Raw genomic sequence first — 15982 nt, forward strand, 5'->3', positions numbered from 1 at the left:
ATGTGCAGCTCTGTCTTCAATATACAAAAGCGGGAACCATATGAGAGGACCGCACACCTCAACGCGCTGAGCGGGCTCTGTCGTCTGAAGCGTCGACAGCAACATCGTCTTTGCTCGAACGAAGTGCGTGTGTTGGTCTCTGAGCGGGCGCTGGGCGCGTGTTTGGAATTTGGGGCGAAGTAACACCGGCTGAGATTTTTGGGGGGCCGAGTGTTATTTTGAGGCGGCAAACTCCACATCGTTGCCGAGCTTTCGAGGGGCGGTGTGCCATGATGCTCATCAGCCGGGCTCGTATCGATCGGCCCACCCGTCACACCACCACTCCTCTTCCCACCCTCTTGACCCTATCGGCTCTCTTCCGACGACCGCACAGCAAGGTCGCTGCAGCTAAACGCCAGAGATGCTCTCGTTCTGGCCGATGTCGGGCGCGTCGAGCAGCTCGACGGCTCCACCCATCACACCCACGCCAAATCGCAGGCACGAGCCCGAAACGTCGATAGATCGACCTAGACCAGCAGAGTACACCGCCCCCGAAGACTCAAAACCTCCAGGAAGCGAGCGCAGAATCACTGTGCTGTCCGTGGTGGAGCAGTCGACCGGAGTGCTGGGCACGGTGCTTTCGAACCCGGTCGGAGCAGCGGTTGCTGGTATCTCGACCACCTCACTGGCTGCCTTGCTGTGGTGGCGCTACTTTCGCCGCATCCCAACCGCCGAATACGTCACTCCCGCCGTGCTCAAGTACCGCAAAGTACTCGTCGGCCGCGTCGTAACAGTCGGCGATGCCGACGGCTTCCGATTCCACCACACCCCAGGCCCACCCTTTCTGCGCGACTGGCTGAACCCCTGGCCGCCACGCGTGCGCAGCAAGAACGCCAAGCCAGGCACGCGCACTCGTCTCGTGCGCGAGACCATTTCCGTGCGTATCGCCGGTGTCGATGCTCCTGAAAGCGCTCACTTCGGCAAACCCGCCCAACCCTACTCGAAAGAGGCTAAGGACTTCCTCACGTCCATGGTGCAGTCACCGTCGTCGCCCGACAACCTCACCGCACCCAAAAAGTCGTTCTTTAGCTCCGCAAGCTCATCAGCACCCGCTCACCCCAGCAACGACGTTTCGACAAAGGTCGTCTGGCTCTACCCATCGCATATCGACCAGTACAAGCGGCTCGTCGCGACGCCGTATGTATGGGAGCCACCGTACGTGCTGGGCAAGACCAACGTCTCGCTCGCCATGGTCAAGCAGGGACTGGCTACGGTGTACCGCTCTGCAGGAGCCGACTACGGCCAGGCCACGTGGTGGGCACGCTTCTGGCGCAAGTCAACCACCGGCCTCACCGCGCTAGAACGCGCAGAAACCAAAGCAAAGTATGTCGTCGTTGCGCCCACCTTGTCGATGAGCTAGATCGCTGACTTTGATGCACTTTGTCACAGACGCCAAAAGACCGGCATGTGGAGCCTGGGCAAGAAGTTTGAGAGCCCCGAAGACTACAAGAAGCGCATCAAGGGCGAAACCTAGCCCCGCCTCCTACGATTCAGCCACGACTTTACGACCTCGACACCGAGCCTCGATGCGCTCGAATGATACCCCTCGGCCTTGTTTTTCAGCCTAATCATGAAAACTGCTTCTGACGATTCGCTATGTCTAGGCCCAGTGGAGCGTCTTGCCCTCGATGCTGCTCTGGCGGATAAGGCGAATGAGCTTGACGGCATTCAGAGTGCGCTCAACGCCCACGAGCGAGACGCTGCTGACCGCCTCGGCCACGCTAGCACCCTGCGCCTCGGCGTGCTGCGCGGCGTTGATCGTAGCAGCAATGTAGGCGAACAGGTCGATGTATCTGCCGGGAAGCGTGGGGATCGTGGCGACGGACAGCGTGGGCTGCTTGGGTGCCGCGCCGCCCGAACCGGGTGCGGGCAGCGACAGATCCTCGTCCGACCTCACCATGGTGGTGAGGCGGCCGAGACGCACGGTGTCCGGGTCCTGCTCCGAGTAGACGCCAAACTCGTCGGGGTGGCTCGAAGGCGTCCAGCCCGCCTTGAGCTGGTTCTCCTGAGGATCTGTGCCGCGCTTCTCGTATGCGCCACGCGTGCCCTCGACGCGGAATCGCGGCTGCTCCGCATCCACGTGCGACGACAGACACGTCGCGCCCAGGCTCACGCGGAGCCCGCCGATCTTGGAGCCGGACGCAGGCGACGAAGGCGGCAGCGGAGCAGTCGAGGGGTAGTTGAGGATGGCCAGCCAGTCGTCATCCACCGCCGCAGGGCCCTGGTTACGCTGGTTGCGCACGAAGCCCGTGACGCTCTCGGGCGGGCCAAAAAGGAAGAGCGCCTGGTCGATCAGGTGCGAGCCGAGGTCCCACAGCATGCCACCGCCCTGCGTGTCCGGGTCGACCTCCTCCCTCCAGCCTCCCTTGGCGTAGGGGCGGAAACGGTCGAAGCGCGACTCGAAGTACGTGGGCACTCCCAGCGCCGACGGCTCGGTACCCTTGTCGGAAAGCAAGCTCTGGATGGTGAGGAAGTCGCCGTCGAAGCGTCGGTTCTGGTACACGGCACACAGCTTGCCCGTCTTGTTCTGCAGGTCGATGAGCGTCTGCACGTCCTTCTCGTTGGTCGCCACGGGCTTTTCGACGAGCACGTTGAAGCCCGCCTCGAGCGCGCGCTTGGCAAAGGGGAAGTGGGTGTCGTTGGTGGTGGTCACGATGATCAGGCCGTTCTTGGGCAGCGTGGTGAGCACCGAGTCGAAGTCCGGGATGATGGTCACGCCCGGGAAGAGCTTGGCGGCATCGGGGGACGACGAGTTGGCAGCGGTGCGCGGACGCTGCTGGATCGAGTGCAGCGTGAAGAGCTGCGGAAGCGCCTGGACGAACGGCAGGTGGAACGTGCGTGCCGAGTTGCCGAAGCCCACGACACACACGGGGATCGGAGTAGTTGCGGTGGTGGAAGACATGATCGCGAGCGGCAGAGTGGGTGATGGGTGGTGGTGCGGTGGAAGGTTGGAAGAAATTTAGCTTTTGTATGTTCGTCGACGGCAACGCACAGACCGATCGGTGCTCAGCTTGTGCGCTGCTCCACATGCGATGCTGAAATTCTCCTTCCAACCTCGTCCATTGATGCTGCGCACTCAGCATCTGTTACTGCCCACTTCTTTCAACTCGGCGTTCGGGTTGCCTTGGCTCCGTGGGGAGCCTCGAGGCTGAGCATGTCGTTGAGGGCTTCCGGTTGGTTGGTCGGCGTCGTTTGCCGAAACGACCGACTTCGCGGCAATGCAATACCAGCGCCACGGACAAACTCTGCACCCCACGCCCAGCTCTTCCGTCCGTCTTCCGAAGTTCAGAATTTGCCCACGCTGATCGCAGCCCCAGCTCGCTATATCGAGAGGCCGTCGCCAATCGCCGCTGAACGAGTCATCGTCTTTGCTCGAGGATCCGCTCAGCTTTACTCACTGGACAGACCATCGTCAGTGCCGACCAGGTGCCCGGGAAGACATGGCAAACGTGCTTGCAAGTGCGGATACGAAGGGGGGAACAACGGCAAAAAGAAAGAAAAACAACTGCAGCACCTAGGATTCCCGCGTGGTCCCCCACCGCAGTACTGACTAGGCGATACCTTGCTTAACTTCGCAGATCGGACGGGATGCGGTGCTTTCAAGGTTCTATGGCCGCAGATGTCAGTCGATGAGCTGATATACAATATGTACAAGGATTTCCTGAGGCAAAGAACAGCCTTCTTTGATTGGGTATGGCAAGCTATGTTCCAGATGGGTTTGGAAGGGCGGTATCTGACATTCATGCACGCAATGGCGGCGACTCCGGATCATTGCCCCATTCCTGCGGCGAGCTTTGCAGGCCGAAGGTCCATTCTCCACCAGCGAGGATATCGTCCCAGTTGAGCTTGGGCTTTGCGACTGCGCGGCCGTTGACGGTGAGGTTGGCAACGTAGACGTGGTCATCGTCGGATCCCACCGCATGGATGCGCAGCTTGGTGCCGTTTCCTGCATCATTCGCCACGCGAGGCGGAATGTCGATCTCCATGTGCTCGAAGAACGGTGAAGACACGACGTACTCTCCCGACACAGGATTGACGGGGTAGAGGCCCATGGCGCTCCAGATGTACCACGCGCTCTGCTGACCGCAGTCTTCGTTGCCCGCATACCCATCCGGCTGATCGCTAAATGCCTCGTGCGAGATTTCGCGCACGAGCCGCTGCGTTTTATGCGCCTCGCCCAGCAGCGAGTAGAGGTAAGGAATGTGATGCGAAGGCTCGTTGGATTGATCGTTGTGGCCCTCGCCAAAGTGCCGGTCCAGCAACGCAGTCAGCTTGGTGCGACCACCAACGAGCTCCGCAAGCCCTGGCACGTCCTGGACGACGTCGAACGAGTAGTCGAAGCTGTTACCCTCGGTAAAGCCGTCCTGCCGACCGCGCGGATCCGGCAGCGGCTGCACGAGGAACGTGCCGTTCTTCAGACGCGCTGCCATGAGCCCCTGTTCGTGGTCAAAGACATGGCGGTAGTTGCGGCTGCGATTGTGAAAGAAGCTCGCATCGGATTGCTTTCCGAGTACTTCGGCGAGGACTGCGATGGCATGGTCGTCGTAAGCGTAATCGAGCGTACGACTCGTCGACTCGGACCATCCATCCAAAGGCACGTAACCCGAGTGATTGTAAAAGCTCAACCCAGCGCGTACCTCGAGCGGCGTATACTCCTCGCGGTCTTCGTAGCGCAGTTCGTCTTCTCGCTCGGGAGGTACGGTGGCGTCCTTGTAGACCGCCTGCCACGCTTCGTCCAGGTCGAAGCCACGTACGCCCTTGACCACGGCTTCTGCGAGCAGCGAGTCTGCATGTGTGGCGATCATAATGTTGGTCTCTGCAAGCGTCGACCACATTGGCAGGAAGCCCGACTGGCGGTAGATGTCGAGCAGCGACCGCACCAAGTCGACGACGCGCTCGGGCTCGAACAGGATGAGCAGATTCCACTGCGCACGGTAGATGTCCCAGATGGACCACGACTGGTAGCGCTGCGCGCCAGCATCGACACGGTGCACGCTGTCTGTATAGCCAGAATAGTAGTGGTAGCTGTGCTCGTGCTCGTGCCCGAACCGAAGCAGCGGAGTCGCTTCGCTACGGTTCGTCGGCTTGTGCGTGTCAGGGATGGGTTCTGCGTGTTCTGCGGGGTACTGGGACGCATGAAAGATGCCCGTGTAGAGAATGCGCTTCTGCTCCTCTGTACCGCCCTGCACCTTGATGCGGTCTGTCTTGCTCTTCCACGCGTCGATGAGCTCGTCCACGACGTCTTCGAGCGCCGTGGCGTCCGGCATCTCGACGTCCAGGTTGTATCGAGCCTGCTCCTCGGAGATGAGGCTGAGGCCGACGCGCACGCGGATCTTGGTGGTGTCGGTGGGGAAGCGAACATAGGCGTAGACGCCGAGCTCGTGCCAGCGCGCTCGCTCGCCAGGATGCAGAGTGATGCCCGTAGAGTTGGAGTGCGCGGTCCCTGCACCGTCAGCTGGAAAGCCGCGGATCCATTCGTCGGACGAAGCGCCGCTGCGTTGGTGTTCGAAGCGATACACAAAGTAGCCGCGGAAGTCCGGTGCTTCGTGTGGGCCGAGGCGGTAGTCCATCCTCTCGGTGTTGTAGCCCGACACCTCGCCTTTGTGCACGTCGATCCGAACAGCCCCGCGCCACTGCTCGCGCGAGGCTTGGATGCCGATGTAGGGACCCCACTCCGAGTCGTTGACGCTGAGAGTTGCCGAGATGCTGTCATGGTCGGTGTGAGTTCCTGCAGGGCCGCTGTTTAGTGCTGCAGGGTAGGTGTACTGCACCATGGCGGCCCGACTCTTGCCTGACATCTCTGCAAAGATGCCATTCTCCGCCAGCGACGAATTGGACATGGTAACGGCATACTTGAACGGCGACACGAATTCCTGCGACCGTTTGTACGAATGGCCGCGTTCGTGCTTGCCGAGTTTGACCTCGCCATTGCCGGCGAAGAGGGTGGCGAAGCCGTAATCGCCCATCCAGATGGCGGGTTGTCGGCTGGCGAGGAAGCCGATGTTGGCCGTGTCGTTGTCGTGGTACGCGCAGCCCGAGACGAGATTCTCGCGCGTCATAGGCACGGTTCGAACGCCGGCAAAGGGCAGTGCGACCGAGGGCACCATGCCGCCGTATTCTGACGGGTCGGGACCGTTGGTGCCGATGCGCGGATCGACCCATTGCAGGGTGTCCAGGCGGTTTCTGTACCGTGCCCCCTCGACTTTTGACACCGAGTCGACTGTTGCATCGCAGAAAGGATAGCATGGTGGAGGGACAAAGTCGTGCGCCGAGGATGTGGTGGCCGTGATGCTGTCGTCCGCTGCGAAGGGTGTTTGGTGCGCCCGAACGGATGCCAAGGTGGCCGACACGGCAGCGCCTAGAGCGAGAAACCGTAGCGCGGGAGCACTCGCCCTGGTGAGGACGCGCATCGTGCTCAGTGCCGCCGTGTGTGCTTACGATTGGATGCAGATGGTGTCAAGCTGGAAGGAGGGTGCAGAGGTTGTGGAGGTTGCGGTCCGTGCCTCTTCGGCGGATTTCAGGGTCCAAAGCACGGTGTTCTCCTCCACTTTGCAAAGCCGCCAGATCCTATTCTTTTGGCGTTCGTCATGAAAAGTTCTCCTTCTTTTGTGACTCCGATACCGTACTACCTTGGTCGCATGGTGCAGAGAAACGTGTAGAGCAGGCTTAGATAGACGACCATGCCGACAGCCACAACGGCTGCAACCAACGGCGTAAGGCATGCCGAAGCTGACGAACGCTCACCTCTCTTATCCACCCCGAACGAAAATGGAGTAGGAGGAGCAGAGCCATCGCAGTGGACAAGATGGACGAGCATTTTCAAGGAACACGCCTGGACGCCATTACCGCACTTTGACTCGAGCGATGCGCTGCCCACTTCGTACGTGGTGCCTCTTCTGCTGCAGTGCGTCATCACGGGACTGGCGGACGCCTCGACGTTCTCGCTGACGGGGACGTGGGTGGGCTTTATGACGGGCAACATGGTGCAGATGGTGATCAATGCATTCGACTTTTGGCTACCCTCGTCGTCCAACGCCAGCAGCGATCAGGATCGCGTTCGCACCAAGCTCATGTACAATCTGAGTGCGATCGGCGGCTTTATGCTGGGCTGTCAGGTCACCGCGCTGATCCTCAAGCGCTTCAGCAGCGAGCGTTCGAAGCGCATGGCGCTGGTCGCCTTTTCGCTGTACCGATCCGTCATGACGTTTGGGCTGGTCATGTTTGGTGCGCACCATTCGACGCTGCAGCTGCAGGGTCCATTGGGATGGCTGGTGCATTCCATCCTCGCAGCGAGCATGGGGTGCCAGTCGACGTACTCGACCAGCCTCGCCACGCCCTTTTCCAACACGGTAGTGTTCACAGCCACGCTGACGGCCGTGTCGTCGGATCTGCATCTGCACAATCTGCGACTCGAGAAGGCCAACCGCTTCAAGCTGCTCAGCATCGTCGGTCTGCTCTCGGGCGGCGCACTGTCGCAGGCGGTGCTCAAGCTCGCCACCAAGGCGTCGAGGCGCAGCAAACACGAGGCGGTACAGCACGCCCTCATGCTGCTCTCGGCCATGGAGCTGCTGCTCGGCCTAAGCTGGTTCCTGTGCGGCATTGCGGCCAGCTCAAAGCAATACGCTCGTAGAAGAGCTGCACGCCTGTCTTCCAGTTGACCTTCACATTAGACCAACACTGCTTAGACCATGTGGTTGGACTAGTGTGCGCCTGACACCAACCGAGTGCCTGAGACGGACGAGGCTAGAAGACATCGGTGCAGAAGGATCACCCATCCACGCCGAGCCGCAGTATTGCTGAGCGGTGGCATTCATCCGGCGATCCTGTGAGATTTCCGAAGGCGGTCTGGGGTAGAAAGGAGATCACCGAGAACGGCACCATTGCTCTCACAGAAAGACCGGCCAATGCCGAGTCTGATGGTGCTGAAGTGCCTGCCGACCCCGCATTGGTCCCCACCATACACTCATGCTCATCAGCTTTTGATGAGACCACCGAGCTAGCCGAGCTCGCATCGGCGGCCGACTCGCGTATTGCTTCCACCATGTCGCTTTCCTCCATTGACCCACAAGGCAAAGCAGCCCCTGACGCCGTTGCGCAGCACCGTCGACTGGACCAGCGTATTTCGGCAGACCCTGTTTCGGTAATCTCGCACCGATGCGCTCAAGCTCTGTGTGATCAGCGTTTTGGCACCGGCAATCCCCATGCAGCCTGGATGGAGCCCCACAAAACATGCACGATGGCGCCCCAGCTGATCACACAGCGGCTGCATCGGCACAGAGCCTTCCATCCACGCGTGCTCCAGCCTCGAACGCATCGTGCACGGCCGCGCATCCGGCGGCCGTTGCGGCCATCCTTGGTCTTGCAGGCGCCGGGTGGATGTATAAAGACTCCGATGACAGCGGCGCCTTGTTGGCCCTCCCCAAACTCCGCATTGTTCTCCCCCGCATATTCCTGCAGCAACGGCCCGTCGCTCCTGCTTCCCTCCACTTGGCCATCCAGCCTCACTGCCCCACTCGTTGCTTTGCGACATCCATCTCGCGATCGCTCGTCAGTATAGCCAGGATGACGTTCAAGGCTGCCCTGCTTCCACTGGCGCTTCAGCTGCTAGCTTCGAGCGCAGCACTTGCCAGCCCCATGCCTGCAAGGGCAGCAGCGGTCGACTGCACCGAGCCCGCCAACAACGCAGCTTCAGCAAGTGGCGCCACCACATCCTCCTCCGCCGCGGCTCCACAGCAGACTCCTGGCTTTGTCAACAACGGCACCATCGGCAGCTACGCCTGCCTGTACAGCTCGCAGTCTGAAAGCGACCAACTTGTCCTCGGCGCAGCGTCGACAGTGCCGGGCACCCAGTGTCCAGACGCCCTGCCTCCTGTGTATCCGAACAACCACATTGAGCTGCGCGCTCCGGACGATTCGATCCGCGCCACCTTCCAGCCGTACGGCTCGGGCGTCACGGAACTCTGGGTCAAGGACCGTTGGGGTGGCTGGCGAGACGTGGTGCTCGGCTACGACAATACCACCAACTGGGCCACCGATCCCATCCACCCCAACTTTGGGCCCATCGTCGGCAGGTACGCCAACCGCATCAAGAACGGTACCTTTGAGCTCAACGGCGAGACGTACAACATTCCCAAGAACGAGAACAACCTCGACTCGCTTCACGGCGGCAAGATCGGCTACGACCGCAGCGCGTATACGATCAAGAGTCTCAGCTCCAACGAGGTGGTGCTTGAGCATGTTGATCCCGATGGATTCCAGGGCTTCCCGGGCCAGGTCAAGACGCTCACGCGCTACACGCTCGGAGAGAATGCGACGTGGCACATTGAGCTGAATGCGACGGCGAACAAGCAGACGCCTATCCTGCTCTCGTCGCACGTCTACTGGAACCTGGCGGCGTTCAACGAGTCGGCGTCGATCCTGGATCATGTGCTACACATGCCGTATGCGGACAAGTACGTCGAGACCGACACGATCCTCATCCCCACCGGCCCGCTGCCGCCTGTGCAGGATACGCCGTACGACTTCCGCGAGCCTACTGCGTTCACCAAGAACTTCAACGACACGCTCGGCGTGTGCGGATACGAGTGCAAGGGCTGGGACTCGTGCTTCATCATGTCCGACCCGCCCGGATACAACACAGCCAAACCCGTGGTGGAGATGTACAGCCCCAAGTCCGGCATCAAGCTCTCGGTGGCTACGAACCAGGCGGCCGTGCAGGTGTACACGTGCCCCGGTGTCAATAGCCCCACCAAGGGCAGCATCCCGCGCAAGCAGGTGCACGGCGGCAAGGTGGGCGAGAACATCGGAGAGGTGATCTACGATAACTCTGAATGCGTCGTCCTCGAGATGGAGGACTATATCGATGCCATCAACCAGCCCGAGTGGGGACGAAACCAGATCTACGGCCCCGACCGTCCGTACCACTGGAAGTCCACTTACACCTTCTCCACCGTCGACGAGAACGGCAACGCCATGTAGAATCCAATAACAGTGATGTGTCTGCATTCTCAGACTGAGTGTGATTAGAGCTTGCCCTTGTCGGCTGCGAGCTGACGGCCAGAGACCAGGATGCACGGCCCGCCGTAGATGACACGCTCCTGGATCGACGCCGGTTGCGCTTGCACCCACTTGACCAGCTCGGCGTCCTCTGCACCTGGCTGTTGTGTCGATCACGAACGAAGAAAAGCCTGATCAGCTTTGTTGGATGCATCGAGAGGGAGAGACGATGAGGACTTACCTGGAGCCAGAACGTGGAGACGCCCTGGTCCTGCAGACCGTTCTGGACGACGGCGAGGCTGATCTTAGGCGGCGTGACGACCGAGATGGCGATCTTGTCCGCCGACGTACCTGCGGCGTCGAGGAAGCGCGCCACGTCAGGTTGCGACGCAAGGCCCTCGATCTCGGCCTCCTTCGGGTGGATGGGCGTCACATCGAGCTCGTGCGCCTGGTACCACTTGAGCACCTTGTTGCCAAACTTGGTGGCATCCTTGCTCGCGCCCACAACGGCGAACTTGGATGCATCGAAGAAGCGGTTGAGCGCGGACTGGACGTGTGTGTTGGCCATCTTGTGCTTGTCTCCTCAATTGCAGATGGTAGTGGGAGTGAAGGAGCAAGAAGTCGCAGTGCAGACCAAGCAGGCACCATTCTCGGCAATCCATTTCGAGCGCTGACACCATTTGGGCTGGCGCGTGCGTGCGACGAGAGCGCATCGGGGCCCCGATTGGTCGCGGCGGGGCACGGACATGGAGCGCAACACCGCAAAGAAGCTCGGAAGAAGGCCAAATCGCGGAGTGGCACCGGTGGATTTGTCGGCTTTCCAAAGGTCCCTGTGACTCTCTCTCCCTCTCAAAGTCACAACTCTATCTGCGCCTCCTCTCCAAGAGTCACGAAGCGCAGCACTCTTCTCCACCCTTCCCCTCCAACCACCACATCCACGCTCTCTCGAAAGACTCGCTAACGCTAGACAAGATGGCCTCCTTCCTTACCCGTGGCAAAAAGATCGTAGCGTAAGTAGGCACGCGACACGGACGCCGTGGTGGGTGTTCTGCATGCTGATGAACATTCCTCATTTGCGTCGTGTGACAGGATCGGCCGCAACTATGCCGCACACGCCAAGGAGCTCAACAACGCCGTGCCTACCGAGCCGTTTTTCTTCCTCAAGCCCACCACGTCGTACATCGCCAACAACGGCACGGTCGAGATCCCCAAGGGCATTGTTGCGCACTACGAGGTGGAGCTGGGCGTGGTGATTGGCTCTGCACGCGTGCGCGACGTGAGTGCGGCCGAGGCGATGCAGCACGTTGCGGGCTACACGCTGTCGATCGACATGACGGCGCGCAACCTGCAGGACAAGGTCAAGTCCAAGGGACTGCCGTGGTCGTCGGCCAAGGGCTTCGACACCTTCACGCCCACTTCGGGCTTCATCGACAAGTCGCGCGTGCGCGATCCGAGCCAGCTCAAGCTGTGGCTCAAGGTGAACGACGAGCTCAGGCAGAACGGTCCGACGCGCGACATGATCTTTGGCATCCCCGAGCTGATCGAGCACGTGTCGAGCATCATGACGCTCGAGGAGGGCGATCTCTTGCTCACCGGCACGCCGCAGGGCGTGGGCGAGGTCAAGCACGGCGACACCATGTACTGCGGCCTCGAGGACCAGTCGGGCAACCTGCTGGAGCAGCTCAAGATCGACGTGGCCAACCGCGTCGGCGGCTACGAGTTCAAGCTTTAGATCACCGCAATGCCAATGTCTCAATCAAAAAACGGCTGCAAATTTTCCATTAAGTTTGGCTGGCATGTGTGTTCTGAAGGCGGGAGAGGGGGGGGGGGATTAGTTGTTCTTCTTGTTGCTGCCGTCTTTGAGGATGACGGCTCGCTTCAGAGCGCGCTTGTGGTTGTTGAGGGTGAAGAAAGCGATCCAGGCGGGGATGCCGAGAGCGGTGGTGGTGAGGGCCCAACGGAGGGTGACGAGGCGGCTGGCGCCCTTCCAGTAGCACACGAGGGCCATCAGGGCGCCCTCGAGCACGTGGGTGCGTACGATACCCGCGATGAACTTGTCCATCTTTGCGGGTCCGCCGAGCGTGTTGTTGCGCAGGTTGTTCCACTGTGCCAGCCTCGACTCGGGCACGAGCGACTGGACGATACCGTGCGAAGCGAGCGTATCGGAGCGCAGGGCGAGGTACGCCACCACGATGAGGGCCAGACCATTCAGTGCGAGCTTTGGTGCGCGGTACACGATGTCCGGCTGTACGATGCGATGGAAAAGCATTCAGCGTGCGTTTCTATCAAGTGGTGGGGTCAAAGGAAGAACGTACCTTGCGGGTGGTGATTACCCGTTCCGAGATGGCCGAGAGGTCGACGAGACGCTGACGGACCTCGGAGTAGCTGGCGATGTGTGGGTAGAAGGGGATGCTGACCGTGCGGTTGCCCGGCTTGCCCTTGCCCGGAGCAGCACCCTTCTGGGTGGTGTAGACGATTTCGAGATGCTTCTTGTCGATGGCGGTCATCAGCACCTGGTTCGGCGTGAGAGGCTTCAGAAGATCGCCGTAGTGCGTCGCGAGATATGCCAGGGAATCCTACCCGTCAAAAATCAGCGAAGAGCAGCGAGGGGAGATGGATGCAGGCGTCAGCGGTGTGAACCCAAGCTCAGCACAGGGGTGGGAGCAAGCGCTCACCTTGTGGTCATTGTTCATGTGCGAGATGATGCCGTCTGCCTTGGCAGCAACATCGTCGGAAGCAGCAGCGGAGGCCATCCTGTGTGATCAGTCGCGAAGAGGACAAGGTGGTGATGGTAGTGGAGCGGCAAGCAAGCGGATGCCACCGGATGGAGTTGGCAAGGTGACCACCGCCGCCTTCCGGTTCGGCTGGGGCTCGGGCGGAGACCTCAGCTTTGCGAGCTGCCCAAAAAAAGGTTGCGCTTTCGGCTGGAGAGAGACTTGTGTGTCATGCAGCTGCCAAAGTGCGGGGTTCTCGACAAGACGGGCCCGAGCGGCTGGGCTGGGTCGGTCCAGTCCGTTTTCACGGCTCAGATTCGAGCCGGAATTGAGGCAGCTGCGCAAGTTATATTTGCGGCCAGCGCCAACTCGACATTCGAGATCGCTATCTCCCGATGCCAGGCAAATCGAGTTGAGATCTCGTTGCCGATGCGACGCGCGTGAGGGAATCGTGTGAGAGTGGGCCTGGCCTGGGTTGCCGCGGGTTTCGGAATCTGAGTCGCCGGAAGGTGCAGGAGGCGTGCATGAGCCCTTCGCCTTCGCTGTGCGGCGTGCCAGCGCCTGAGCCTCGATGCCTGCTCCACATCGTGAAATCAGCTGAGATTTTGTCGATCTGCGTTGGGTGCACATTGAAAATCACTCCGTCATAGGCGTTGCTCCCCAGAAATGCACTGGCAGCAGATCTACAGTACGCATGCACCTGCTGCCCAGCTACTGTATCTCCGCTCACCAGGGTTCTCGTGGCCAGCGTCGGTGTGTCACACGGAAAGGTATCCAGCTCGTGTGCTTTTTGCTTGGTTTTCGAACGGCTTCCATACGAAACTTCCGACCGGTGTACCGTGAGCCGTCCGCCCTCTTTGCTGTCGACGTGTTGGCAATTGTTCGAAAGCGTTGCCCGAAATATGCCCCTTCGGCTCTCGCGTAAGTTAATGCGCAGCAGCGGCCTCAGCCTCGTCAATTCCGAGCCAGCCGCTACGCTCCTCCTCACCCGCTTTGGTCCCGCAGTGGCCACCTTCCGCCTTGCACCTTTACCTGCGCAGCTCGGCACGGCTCGATCTTTCTACCATCCCACATCCATCACCCTTCCCTCTCTCGCAGCATTCACGCTCACATCCACCGCAAACATGGTTTCGTTCTACGAGCTCAAGGCTAAGAAGCCCAGTCAGGACGACTACAACTTCGACCAGCTCAAGGGCAAGGTCGTGCTCGTCGTCAACACCGCCTCCAAGTGCGGCTACACGCCCCAGTTCGCAGAGCTCGAGGAGCTCAACAAGAAGTACGCCGACCAGGGCCTCCAGATCCTCGGCTTCCCCTGCAACCAGTTTGCCGGCCAGGACCCCGAGAACGATGACAAGATCGGCGAGTTCTGCCAGCGCGTAAGTATACATGCCACGACGACCATGCCTCTTGGCAGACGAGGCCCTTTCTGACATTGCTTCACGTTGTACCATGCACACACACACAGAACTACGGCGTCACCTTCCCCATGATGGCCAAGTCGGACGTCAACGGCAGCAACACCAACGAGGTGTTCCAGTTCCTCAAGAAGGAAAAGTCGGGCATCCTCGGCACCGAGATGATCAAGTGGAACTTCACCAAGTTCCTCGTGGACAAGAACGGCAAGGTCATCGAGCGCTACGGCTCCAACACCAAGCCATCCGCCATCGCTCCCACCATCGAGAAGCTGCTGGCCCAGTAATCGCAGCTTCCGCGCATCCACCTCGCACTCATCACAGTTTTGTTTGATACCTCACGCAATCCCAACCCAGACTTGCTAATCCAGCGACATCTCGTATGACACCGCACCGACACAGTCCAGCAGCCCTCGGCAAATTTGGTAGAGATGGAGTTCTAGGTATTGCAAGCTCGATACAAGACGACATGATTGTTATAGTGGGACAGGGAGGCAGGAGGAAGCAGGAATCTGACGGCAAAAGGCAAGCAGCTACTGTTTGCCCGAGTAGACGCTCTCGGTGTGCATGACGGCGACGATCTCGCGCATGCTCTCCTGGCTCGCCACCTGGACGGTCTGGATGGTAGTCTTGTTTGCAAATGCCGTGGTGGCGTGCAGGGCGAGTGCGACGATCCACAGACCGCAGATGCCCCACAGCGTGGCAGCCTGGCTAATGTCGAGCTCGAGCAGCGCCGTGCCGTTCTTGGTAAACTCGGTGGTGCTCGTTACGATTGACGATCCTGCCATGTACGATGCAATGGCCGAGCAGATGGCCTCGATGAAGCTCACGATCTGGAAGAACTGGTCGCTGCCAAAGATCAGGTTGAATGCCTGAGACGGGTTGAGGCCCATGGCTGCGACCGTGACTGCTGTGGATGGAGGCTTGGACTTGCCGGAATCGACGCTGCGGATCGAGGCGAGAGACGAGACGGCTACGGTCATGGAGAGCTTGTGTGCGGATGCGGTGGCTGCGAGACCGGTAAGCATGTTGAGCACGCCGCGTACGTACGTGGCATTGTCCACCGAGATCTTGGCAAAGCGCACGAGGATGAGCAGAACAATCACGCCAATCAGCGCAATGATGCCCTGCACATGCGATACGAACAGCGACGCGCTGCTGGGCGTGCCCGACGTGTCATCCTGTACACCAGGCGTTGTCGATGGCGGCGCAGTCGTATCGTCCATGATCATGGCGACACTCCTTCGGCCCGCAGTAGCAGCCACCTCGTCAAGCGTCTTACCCTTCTTCCCTCGTGCTCTGCGCCTGGTCGAAGCTGGTTCGACCACACTGGCGGCATGCAGCTCATCGTCGTCGCCCGAGCTCCCGACTCCGGCAGCGTACGATGCCTGCGACGCAGCGGCTGCAGCCACAGCAAGACTGTACTTGCCGCGGCGAGAGGCACCGAGCGATCGCCCGCGCGACGGGATCTTGCCGCTCTCGATGCGCGTGTACTTGCCATTGGCATCGCTGAACTTGGCCGGCTTGGAAGGCGACAATGTGAAGCTCGGCATGGCTGTCGGAAAAGGCTGCTGACGTTCGATGGCGAGAGAGAGTGTAGCGGTATTGCTCTGGAGAATACGAGTAGGATACGAAAACGACCGTGGTTCAAAGGAATGTGTGTAAGAGAGTGACAAGGGAGCTGGTGGGGAAGAGGCAAGCTGGTTCAGGTGGCAGCAAGGTTCATTAGCAGCCGGGTAGATCTTTGGCAGCACGGTGACTAGGGACAAGGTTTTGCCGGCACCACCGCATGGAAGCAGCGATGAGGCCGCTCAGACGCTG

The 15982-nt window shown here is 60.3% G+C and overlaps 9 protein-coding genes across 9 annotated transcripts; 4 read left to right on the forward strand and 5 right to left on the reverse strand.

Moving 5' to 3' along the window:
* Positions 1-400: 400 nt before the first annotated feature.
* PAN0_003c1832 (nuclease domain containing protein) lies at positions 401-1513 on the forward strand (the record flags this gene model as incomplete). The annotated part of the gene is made up of 2 exons (XM_014802789.1): positions 401-1362; positions 1429-1513. 2 exons carry the CDS (start codon positions 401-403, stop codon positions 1511-1513), a joined length of 1047 nt encoding a protein of 348 aa, XP_014658275.1.
* A 126-nt stretch (positions 1514-1639) lies between these two features.
* Positions 1640-2941, reverse strand: PAN0_003d1833 (NAD-P-binding protein; the record flags this gene model as incomplete). The annotated part of the gene is made up of 1 exon (XM_014802790.1): positions 1640-2941. The coding sequence occupies one exon, from the start codon at positions 2939-2941 to the stop codon at positions 1640-1642; it is 1302 nt and encodes a 433-aa protein (XP_014658276.1).
* An 838-nt stretch (positions 2942-3779) lies between these two features.
* On the reverse strand, positions 3780-6449 carry PAN0_003d1834 (glycoside hydrolase family 92 protein; the record flags this gene model as incomplete). The annotated part of the gene is made up of 1 exon (XM_014802791.1): positions 3780-6449. One exon carries the CDS (start codon positions 6447-6449, stop codon positions 3780-3782), a length of 2670 nt encoding a protein of 889 aa, XP_014658277.1.
* A 270-nt stretch (positions 6450-6719) lies between these two features.
* On the forward strand, positions 6720-10017 carry PAN0_003c1835 (galactose mutarotase-like protein; the record flags this gene model as incomplete). Its single annotated transcript, XM_014802792.1, has 4 exons — positions 6720-7692; positions 7765-7795; positions 7894-8219; positions 8300-10017. 4 exons carry the CDS (start codon positions 6720-6722, stop codon positions 10015-10017), a joined length of 3048 nt encoding a protein of 1015 aa, XP_014658278.1.
* Positions 10018-10061: 44 nt separating this feature from the next.
* Positions 10062-10603, reverse strand: PAN0_003d1836 (NAD-P-binding protein; the record flags this gene model as incomplete). Its single annotated transcript, XM_014802793.1, has 2 exons — positions 10062-10196; positions 10277-10603. 2 exons carry the CDS (start codon positions 10601-10603, stop codon positions 10062-10064), a joined length of 462 nt encoding a protein of 153 aa, XP_014658279.1.
* Positions 10604-11007: 404 nt separating this feature from the next.
* PAN0_003c1837 (mitochondrial protein) lies at positions 11008-11767 on the forward strand (the record flags this gene model as incomplete). The annotated part of the gene is made up of 2 exons (XM_014802794.1): positions 11008-11045; positions 11125-11767. 2 exons carry the CDS (start codon positions 11008-11010, stop codon positions 11765-11767), a joined length of 681 nt encoding a protein of 226 aa, XP_014658280.1.
* A 99-nt stretch (positions 11768-11866) lies between these two features.
* On the reverse strand, positions 11867-12788 carry PAN0_003d1838 (uncharacterized protein; the record flags this gene model as incomplete). Its single annotated transcript, XM_014802795.1, has 3 exons — positions 11867-12280; positions 12351-12611; positions 12711-12788. 3 exons carry the CDS (start codon positions 12786-12788, stop codon positions 11867-11869), a joined length of 753 nt encoding a protein of 250 aa, XP_014658281.1.
* An 890-nt stretch (positions 12789-13678) lies between these two features.
* PAN0_003c1839 (glutathione peroxidase) lies at positions 13679-14448 on the forward strand (the record flags this gene model as incomplete). The annotated part of the gene is made up of 2 exons (XM_014802796.1): positions 13679-14125; positions 14215-14448. 2 exons carry the CDS (start codon positions 13679-13681, stop codon positions 14446-14448), a joined length of 681 nt encoding a protein of 226 aa, XP_014658282.1.
* Positions 14449-14694: 246 nt separating this feature from the next.
* On the reverse strand, positions 14695-15714 carry PAN0_003d1840 (uncharacterized protein; the record flags this gene model as incomplete). The annotated part of the gene is made up of 1 exon (XM_014802797.1): positions 14695-15714. One exon carries the CDS (start codon positions 15712-15714, stop codon positions 14695-14697), a length of 1020 nt encoding a protein of 339 aa, XP_014658283.1.
* Between the last annotated feature and the right edge of the window lie 268 nt (positions 15715-15982).

This window comes from Moesziomyces antarcticus (genome assembly GCF_000747765.1).
Source record: "Moesziomyces antarcticus DNA, scaffold: scaffold_v10003, strain JCM 10317, whole genome shotgun sequence".
Taxonomy (NCBI): Eukaryota; Fungi; Basidiomycota; class Ustilaginomycetes; order Ustilaginales; family Ustilaginaceae; genus Moesziomyces; species Moesziomyces antarcticus.